At 43.0% G+C, this 10,028-nt stretch overlaps 2 protein-coding genes across 2 annotated transcripts; both read left to right on the forward strand.

The window, feature by feature from the left end:
- The first annotated feature begins 482 nt into the window (after positions 1-482).
- Positions 483-1,780, forward strand: ttc32 (tetratricopeptide repeat domain 32). The gene is made up of 3 exons (XM_041865083.2): positions 483-691; positions 806-972; positions 1,346-1,780. The coding sequence occupies exons 1-3, from the start codon at positions 576-578 to the stop codon at positions 1,471-1,473; spliced, it is 411 nt and encodes a 136-aa protein (XP_041721017.2). The 5' UTR covers positions 483-575; the 3' UTR covers positions 1,474-1,780.
- A 1,281-nt stretch (positions 1,781-3,061) lies between these two features.
- Positions 3,062-8,893, forward strand: LOC121552765. The gene is made up of 21 exons (XM_045211370.1): positions 3,062-3,196; positions 3,269-3,345; positions 3,433-3,528; positions 3,612-3,736; positions 3,959-4,102; positions 4,204-4,293; positions 4,383-4,547; positions 4,661-4,754; positions 4,849-5,066; positions 5,220-5,376; positions 5,613-5,821; positions 5,989-6,106; positions 6,302-6,513; positions 6,801-6,915; positions 7,053-7,222; positions 7,401-7,495; positions 7,574-7,704; positions 7,905-8,094; positions 8,322-8,463; positions 8,558-8,678; positions 8,781-8,893. The coding sequence occupies exons 1-21, from the start codon at positions 3,174-3,176 to the stop codon at positions 8,876-8,878; spliced, it is 2,790 nt and encodes a 929-aa protein (XP_045067305.1). The 5' UTR covers positions 3,062-3,173; the 3' UTR covers positions 8,879-8,893.
- Positions 8,894-10,028: the final 1,135 nt, after the last annotated feature.

Raw genomic sequence — 10,028 nt, forward strand, 5'->3', positions numbered from 1 at the left:
TTTTTACCGCGTCCAATTGGTGGCGTCAATACACCTTTTTGGTTTGTAGTCCGCCATAAAAACTACAGAAGAAGAAGAAGATTTTCCCCATGGCTGGCTAAACGAACCGGAGGTAACTCATTTCCGGGTTTTAGGATACAAGCTGGCGAACTCTATATCACATTAATTAACTGACTGCTAATGTATAAGACATGCACATTAGTCAGCAAAGTACAACAAATCTAAGAGAAAAAAATACACCAATGATGAGGGGAAAAATCATAGGAAATCATAAGAATATGGACACATAATCAACTAATAATGTGGTCAACTCTGCCACCTTCTGTTTTTACAAGAAAGGAAAATAGGTGACCATTTGATTATATTTAAATAGCTAATCTATTGAACAGTTATGTACAATAAATATGGTGTTTATTTAGTAATATAATGTAGGATCAATAAATATGTTAACCGTACATGCTACGTTCTCCCTTGCGTCAACACGCACCAAGCATGTTAACTCATTTCCGGTAAGAATTGCTGAAGCGGAGAACAGACAGATTTCTAGATTTCCATCCAAACATTTTATACATTAAATGGAACAAGACAGCTGTCAAACTCTTGAACGCGCCAATGTTGAGTTTAAAAAACGTAATTTCAAACAGGCAGAAGAGCTATATACAAAGTTCCTCGCATCATGTTGGCAAACAAGGTAACACATTGTCATTGACATCATGTGTGAATTCCATGCAGATTTAGCTATTTGGAAATACATTAGCTAGCTAGCTAAATGTTAACATCCTCTTTTACCGTGCATTTATTTCAGAAAATGTGATGCCAGTGACCTTGCTACTGCTCTCAACAACCGTGGGCAGATAAAGTACTTCAGGGTGGATTTTCGTGAAGCAATGGAGGACTACACTTCTGCAATTGAGGCCAACTGCCAGTTCGAAGTACCATTCTACAACAGAGGACTAATACATTATAGATTAGGTAATGAAGTGGCTACAACAGACGAGATTGTAAATTCCAATGGTGAAAAAATGTCATGCAGTGCCAATTTCAGTCACTAGATGTGGTTGTTAGTTCATCCATTTGAACAAACTTGTGCTGGCAAGGCAGTCTTGCTAGTTTTCCTTATGTGAAATGTTTCAAGTTGGCTGGGGTATAATCATTACGCCGATTGTTGCAAAACGTTTTGTGGAAAACTTAACACCAAACAGAACGCAAACGAGAGTTTCTATTGGACAAATGCAGGTGCTCCATCCTCATTTTTGTTCAGTTTGGATCTTAAACGGTAAACTGTTTAAGTAATGAATACACCCCTGGTGAATTGAATGGATACATGTTTTACCTTTTGTTGCAGGTTTTTTCCAAGATGCAGAGATGGACTTCAAGAGGGCCCTAGAACTCAACCCTAACTTTGAAGATGCCAAAGTGAGCTTACAGCAAACATTGTTGGACCAAGAGCACAAGATCAATAGGGGATATTGAGAATGTATTAGGTCTGCCCTTATCTTCAGTCATCAATCCAATCTCAACAAAGTAGTTGCCAGTATGTCTGCAATTTGTATAAGCACAAAAATGTGTCCATGTATGATACTGATGTTTTAAGAATGTTTTTCTTGATATGTAAATTCACACCATACCCATACTTAGCTAAGAATTTAACTCCAGTGTTTGACAACAATGAACTCCGATGCACTCATACTAATGAAGATGATAATGATGTAATGTGTACAACACATGTTTTTTTTATGCAAATAAATTATTCTGTGATATAATTTGATGCAAACCATAATGGGTTTCTGTGTGGTAGTTTGATGCTAGTCTTAAAAATACAATCCTGAACACCATAAACTTACGAATATAAGTATTAATCCGTACTGCTTCTGGCTCCCACATGCTAGGTCAACAGTGTGTACAGTATTCAATTACAAGCTCCAATTCTGTTATTTAAACCGTTAATTGGTAACCTAGGGTCAATGCGTTTTTGGTGTGCAATATACAACATGCAGAAATGTGATTTTTCTGAATGAATGAGTAACAGTGTTGTACTCGAGTCCACGACTCGGACTTGACTTGGACTCGAGTCACAATTTTCGTGACTCGACTCATACTCTACCATCCTTACAATGTGCAACAATTAAACAGAATGTACATTTAAAAAATGGTTGGACCCAGTGCTTGACTTGAATTGAAATAGGTTCCGGTACTCATTTTGGGAGCAGGTAATGTTTATGTTTAGGTGCAGGCACTCTACAATACTTTGGAGCTAATATTCTATAAGAGGAACAGGACCTCAAGCAGTAGAACATTTGAGGTGCTGATATTCAGCTCCAGTGAGCTCATGCCCAAGTCAAGCACTGGTTGGACCGCAGCTTTTAGCACTACCAAGGGACTCTTGACTCAAGTATAAAGGACTCGGATTTGAGGTTTAGTGACTTGACTACATCATCTTAGGCTGCGTTTACACAGGCAGCCCAATTCGGATATTTTGCCCAATTATTGGCAAAAGAGCTGATCTGATTGGTCAAAAGACATATTACTGGACAAAGATCAGAATTAGGCTGCCTGTGTAAACTATTAACGCTATTATTGAAATAGGCCAGTAAAACCGATTTTGTCTAGAAGGAATACAGCTTTTGTCAAAATTGACTTTTCGTAGTAGCTTTAGGAGAACTTACGCAGCAGGTTAGGATAATTAATGTAGCAGTTTAGGATAAATAGGTTCAGGTTAGGAAAAGGGTTTGCTAAAATGCAAAAACAAATCAACTTTTGAAGTCAATTTGACAAAAGTTGTATCCCATCTAGACATGACCCAGCAGCACCCCCTTTGCCCTACTTTTCAATGTTTCGCTGATCACCTCCCTGATAACATTTGAGATAGAAATACAACATATAGAGCTAATATGCTTATTTTCTCTACATGAAAGAGAAGCATATCTGTTCTATCTAATGCATTTCTATCTGACTGTTCTGTCCTCTGATTACAGCTAACGAGCTGTGAGTGTGGGTCGTTGATTGCTAATGACTATCACCTGTGGCCAGTGTGATTGGCTACCAGATAAAACACCTGGGGAGGGCAACTAGAGACATCAAGTGCAGTGGTGTTGGTTCTGTCTGTCCTTCGTTTGGGTGTATGACAGTGGTTTTTTGGCCACATACAAGCCAACGTGCCCTTTTGATTTGCTATGATGTGTGTTTTTGGATGTCTGTAAGTATCTTCTGTTATTTTTAGTTTCTACATTTGAGAAATGTGGACTTAATTGTTGTATTCTCATTTTAGTGTGACATGGCTTTTGCTGGCTGCTGCTGTCTCTGGTCAGTTCCAGAAGCCAAGTTCCAAGCCTAGTTCACGTTCAAGTAAGGGCTCCCTAATTGTAGAAGTTGTAAACTTTAGTGTACCTGACTAACACTGCTCAATAGGACTTACTGGTATCTTCTCTCCAGATAATGGTTTGAGGTCTGCGTGTCTTGGGAATGTCATGAGGCTAACATTGGACAAAGCTCTGGCTGTGGGTAGCCAGCTAGAAATTGACGCCATTGGTGAGTAGTTTAAGTGCTTAAGAGTCTTGACAATTTGGGCGTAAACATTTATTTCAAAGTCTAATCCTCAACTGTTCTTTCAGATGGCACTGACATTAAACCTCTTTCGCACACCTTGGCTGCCCAGTGTGGATACAGCATGGAGTCTGACCCTTGGGGCAACACTAAAGTCTTTGCTTCCTTGTTGGGATGTTATGTCGACAACCAGGTACATTTTCCCGAAAGTGACACGGTGGTTAATAAATGACAACTAGCTGGTCGTCTGTCAACCTTGGTGTTTCTATATGAATTATTCATTTAACTTGTGAACAGTTCATTTAGGGCAAACAATGCCAAATGTTACTTTTTTACATGGAAAATTGGCATTCCCTGTAGTCCCTCTGCTTTGGGCCTAATGAACATGACCAGAACTAAGTGACTTGTTCCATAGGCGGATATGGTGTTTAACCTTGGCCTGCGACTCCGAATGTACAGAGATGGCTTGTCAGAGCAAGTTGAGCATGATGTGACCGAGACCTGTAGTTACTCCCCCTGGGCCTCCAGGGAAATTCTCTGTGACAGGAACTACATGGAGGTGAGGCCATTCTGATCATCCCTAGATTTGGATTTACTGCTGTCTTTGGGGGGGGTGTAGAAGTTATTGCTCAAGGTTTGGTGATTTGCTCTGTCCTTCAGGTGTCAACCCTCATGGTCACTCCAGAGATCCCTGTCAAAACTGTCATGGGCCAGCAGCTTCACGGTTCCTGGGAGGAAGCCATCCCTGACGTATGTCACCTTAAGATGCTAATTTGTTTTATACACGTGGACTGGCTATACATTTCTTGTCTGCAGTTGCTACCTCCTTTCCACCACAGGCTGTCGTTGCTCCAAACGGCATCTGGAAGCTGATGTTCCACACCCCTGACCAGAAGGTCATGTTGCTGAAGGATGCTCAGCGGGCTGGCTACGGCGCAATGATAACCCCAACAAGACTGGTGATCCGAAGCCCCTACAACATGGCAGAGACTTATTCTGAAGAGGTGAGCATCACTGGTCTAAGAGGTTTTCTGGTGTATCACTTCCCTGGTAACATGGCAGAACATGCCTGTAATATAGAAGGGCATGTGACTAATGCATTGTCTTTTCTCACCAGGTTGCTGGAGTTCCCATGGAGGTTTTCAGTGTGTCCACTTACTACAAGATTGGTGAATTGACCATTGTGGATTCAGCTGCTGCCTGTCCTACTGGTACGTATGCTGTCTAAAGGGTAGGCTCTGGCTGCGTTGACACAGGCAGCTGATTTCTGCTTGTTCGCTAATTGGTGTCTTGCCAATTGGTCAGGTGGTGTGGTCTTCACTGATGAGGTGATCACCTGGCATGTGCCTCGCCGCATCACCCCGCTGATTTCTAGCGCTGTCAAGATCCTGGAGACCCACATGGGCATCTACGGCCAGAGGCTGGACAAAACCAAGATGTCTGCCAGACACTACAAGCTATCTGTCACGGAGTCTCACATCATCATTGAGATTCCAGTGGGGTCACCCGATGGCTACTACAAGGTCAGGCTACTTGCAAAAAGCAGAACTCGCTGCAACAGATAATGAGTTATTGGACTAGTCCTGTGTTTCAGTGTATTTTATCCATTTGACTAATGAACACAACCTGTATCTTGAAAGATGCTTGATTTATACAACTTCTATTCCTGATTGCAGAGCCACGCCCCAGATTATACATACCAGATAACCTACACTGTTGAACCGATGCTTGAGTTGCTGTGGAGGGCAGAAAACACTCACGCTGACACCAGATACAAAGTCCTCTTCCCCATCACCACCCCTCTGATGCCCAGGCCTCCACATGTTATTGACAGTAAGTCTGCTTCACTAGTACTGAAGGCAGGTCTGTTCAGGAGGGTGTACAGTTCACAAATGTTTAGTGCAGAGCTGTAGCCAGCCCAGTCCCCAAGGATGAAACATAACTTGCTGGTATAAAATTACACTGGCATGTCGGGTGTAATTAAACTTAATATTTGCATTTCTCTAACAACTGTAGTTCCAGCTTCACCTTTTAACCCATGTTATGGCCTTTTCCTAACCTTTTTCCAGGCACACTTCCTGAGCAGAGAGTGTTTGACATCCTCCTGGGGACCTTCATCCATGATGTGGAGCTGATGAACATCACCTTTACCACCAGGGTGCTGACTGTTGCAGAGTGCAATGCCAGAGGCTTTGACGTCCAGGAGCACCGCTTCGCTAACAGCTCCAAGACCTTCTCACTACGAGTGCCTTTCTCGGATGAAGTTGTTGTGAAACAAGTATGATTCTATGGTCAAATGTACTGCTGCAATGCCTGACTCTGTAAAAGAACACTGCAAATGTTGTGTACAGGATCTCATGAAAGAACTTGGTGTTCTGAACACTGCCGCCATTAAGCTTTTGCTACATGACTAACATGTAACGCTTTCTCCACCAACATATGCAGAACCCTGATCCCCTGACAACTATTTACTTCCTCCCTCTGGTCTTCGGTCTGCTCATCCTGCCTGAACACACCCCCTTCCCCCACCCTGCTGAGCTGGAGGCCTCCCGGGAAGATGTTGGTAAGGCCACCTAGGTTAAATCTAACACACTTCAGTAGCTTGACTCCAGGGCCCAGTTAATTTAAATGCATAGGAATAATCTGTCAACAATTTGTTTTCTATGCATTTAGTCTTATCCAATAGGCAAACTGGACCCTGGGTGAGCACCTCCAGTGCTTCAGAGCAATTGTTCCTTAGCTGCACTTTCTGTCTTAGTGCTTCCCACAATCACCGGCAGCTGCGACCAGGAGAACTTCTACATCTCCATTAAATACGGGAGCCAACGGGATAACTTCAAGACCATGATGCTTCATGCTGGGTCATGGCGGGAGCTGGACACTGAGCTGTCGACGCTGTACGGTCTCACTGCCAATGGCACCCACTTCAGTATTGTAGTGCCATTCACTGCTCCTGCTGCAGCATTTGAGGTATGAGTTCTGATCTATGATTACTTATAATGCCACTTGACTCTCACAAGCAGTGAATTGCAACATTACTTTATTGAACTGCCTAAACCAGGGGTTGGCAACATGGTGACTTTACTTTCCCCACAAAGTTTAGGAGATTATTTCAACAAATGGCTGTCAATTTAACTAAAGCATGGCAAATGCAGGCTTGGTTTATTTGCAGCATTCAAATGCATGTTCTGACCATCAGCTCAAAGTAATCTGTCTAAATCTAGTTGCCTGAACTAAAAGTAACTGTTGCGTTCCAGTTGGTTCATTCCAAATCTGTCAGGGCCAGAGTGGACTTGCTGCTGTTGGAGACTCCTAACATGTGGCAACTCAATGACCTTTCACTCGCCTGCTACTTCCCCTTGACCACAACTGGTTTGTTTTCAGTTTAATATAGAATTGTACTTTAATGCTACTTTGACATAGTTAACACAATTTAGTTAAAATATTACAACTGTCTCATTAGGTCAAGGGACGCTGACTGTTCTACATTTGCTTTGAACACATTTCAGAGTGCTACTCAAACGGCACGGCAACTGTGCTGGCAGTGAAGGTAGAATCTGTTAGGAACTTGAACCCTGAATACCTGACCTTGCGGGACCAGTCATGTAAACCTGCCTTCAGCAATGACCGCTCTGCGTTCTTCTCCTTCAACCTCAACTCCTGTGGCACCACAAGAACAGTAAGACTGCTTCTGGGCCTGTGTTAATAAAGCAACAGGAATGCTTATGTTTTTACTTTTAAATCCTGATGAATGGCTAGGGTTTTGATCCTAGGTGTTAAGATTATACCTCTATTGTGAATGACATCACTCATACTGTCCTGGGAAGTTTGCAAATATTGTTGCCTTATCTTTCTAGTTCTTCGACAACGTCATGGTGTACGAGAATGAAATTGCCCTGCCATACAGCACAGGCAAACAAAGTAGGAAAGGTCAGGTCGCTCCAGAGTATCGGTAAGAATACATGCCACTACATTGTGACCTCTTTTCCGTCCCTTGCATATCCCTCACTGGTTGGATTTAATCATTCAGGCACACTGTCTCCTGCTACTATCTGCTGAACTACACTGAGACCATGGTATTCCGTGCTAGTCCAAGGAACACTGACCCTATGGCAGATCCTGGGGTGGGACATCTGGTGGTCCAAATCAGACTATCCCAGGGTAAGATTTGTTTAAGTGATGCTGTACCAATATCAGCCTTGTTCTAGTCAGACTGCTCAGGTTGCTGGTTCAAATCTTACTCTGACCCTAAACTTGACCTAATCATATTTAACTGTAAATATAATCATTGTTTACATAATGGCAGTTGCCAATCATGTTCAGGGGATGGGGGTACTCCGCTCATGGGCTCTGTCTTTCAGATGTATCTTATGACCTATTCTACCAAACTGAGGACTACCCGGTGGCAAAGCACTTGAGAGAGCCTCTGTATTTTGAGGTGGAGCTGATGCAGTCCACTGACCCTCAAATAGAGCTGGTGTTGGAGAACTGCTGGGCCACGCCACATGAGGACCGCACTTCTCTTCCTAGCTGGGACCTCATCGTGGACAGGTAGTAGCCATGTCTTCTGATACAAATGGAGGTCTCTTTCTGGATTTGTTTTAGGCAGAATAACCAAGGGACCTCACCAGAGACTCATTCATTAGTAAACAAATCTACTACTTGGACTTGCCCAAAACCCTTTTCTATTGCAGAACAGTATGTATGCACGACTGAATACAGCCCAGGATTCTGCATGCATGATTTTGATCTAATCTCTTGCCCACTCCTACCCTCAGCTGTGAGAATCTTGATGACCTTTACCTCACTGTCTTCCATCCGGTCATTGCGGACACAAGGGTTCAGGTCCCAGCTCACGTCAAACGCTTCTCCATCAAGATGTTCACTTTCACCAAGGATGAGGCAGTTCTGAAAGAACAGGTGCTCTAGACTGCACTTCCTATGGAAGGCCTAATCTCTTAGATGCTAGCTTGAGTTGTATTTAAAATACTTAAAGGTTCTCTTCTCGCCATAGATCTTTGTTCATTGTGATGCAGTCCTTTGTGACACCACCAAACCTGATGCCATCTGCTCAGGCCAGTGCGTAAACCCCCTGAGGTATGCAAACTCTCTCAGACCAACCGGCTCAAAAAGAGGTATGTCGCTAAGGCTCCCTTGCCCTGAGATTCTAGGGCTCTGTAGTATCACGACTGTCCTGTCCTCCAGACCCTTTACGTTGGTGTCTGCTCTTGTTCTAGGTCTTAGCGCTACAGATGCCAGCCAGTCTAAGAAGCACATCTCATCTGGACCCGTTCTTCTGTCTGACCCATCCAACTTGTCCTGGAAAATATATTAAAAAAAGATTTTCATATTTCTGTTTTGGTTGTGATTCCTTTGGTTTAGTCTCCACACAAATTGGACTAAGGTTTTAAATTCATTTTGCAGAAGTCTTTCCATTAACTGCTCATGTGCTTGACTAACTAGCTATTCATTAAGACAATTCTACAGCGTGTAGTGCCAGAAATTGGCACCAGTTTCTTTTAGAGTAGAACATTAAGTTGCAGCTTGGGCTCTACACATTACTGGATTGTCAACATTGCAGACTACTTTAGTGGAATTAGGGTTCCAATGTTAAGACATATCTATGGCATGGACACATTGGCACCCAGGAGCAATATTTTGTTAAACAGCCTGACAATTACTGCTCAAATGCATGTCAATGAGCTTGTTGTACCCTCTACTACCAACTTTGTCTGCTTCAAACTGCTCCAATTTAATGTTTGAGTAGTGCCTTCTGACAAATTGCTGTTTTCAGAGCTTGCCATCCATTTTCAATTGGATTTGTCAGTGTTTATTCTTGACCCATTCATGGGTGCAGTTTGGGTGATCATGCTGGAAGACCATGACCTTCAATGGAGACCCAGTTTTTGGACATTGCACTCAACCTTAAACTAGTGTCTCCGTCTTGTGCACATGCAAGGGAACCCCACAGCATGCTTAACTCCATGTTTTGTAGGGTCAATCTATACTTTAAATACTTAATTTGAACATGGTGCTCATCTGTATTTCCAAAGAGCTCTACATTTCCTCAAGTATTAAGGCTTTAGGTAGAGTTTTGCAAGTTCAAGCCAGCTTTCTCAGGTCTTCCTGTTCACCAACACAATGACCCAGTCAAACAATCTCATGGCGGTTTGACAATGCTGTGGGGTTGCTTTGCTGGTACTGGGGGCCTTACGTGGCCAAGTCATGAAATCTGCAGACTATCAAGGTGTTTCGGCACAATGTTTGTCCAAGAACTGGGTCTTCCAGCAGGACAAACTAAACCAAAGCACCTAGCAATGGTTCAAGAAATAACACTACTGTTCCAGTGTTGAGTCCTCTGAATCCCATCAAAAACCTGAGATCTGAAAACAGTGGTTGCTGGAAGGCCCCACTCAAATGTTGAAGAATTGGTGTTTGCTGCTGAAGTGGGCCAAATTGCCATTAAAGGTGCAGCAAGCTCATGA

This window comes from Coregonus clupeaformis, chromosome 36 (assembly GCF_020615455.1).
Source record: "Coregonus clupeaformis isolate EN_2021a chromosome 36, ASM2061545v1, whole genome shotgun sequence".
NCBI lineage: Eukaryota > Metazoa > Chordata > Actinopteri > Salmoniformes > Salmonidae > Coregonus > Coregonus clupeaformis.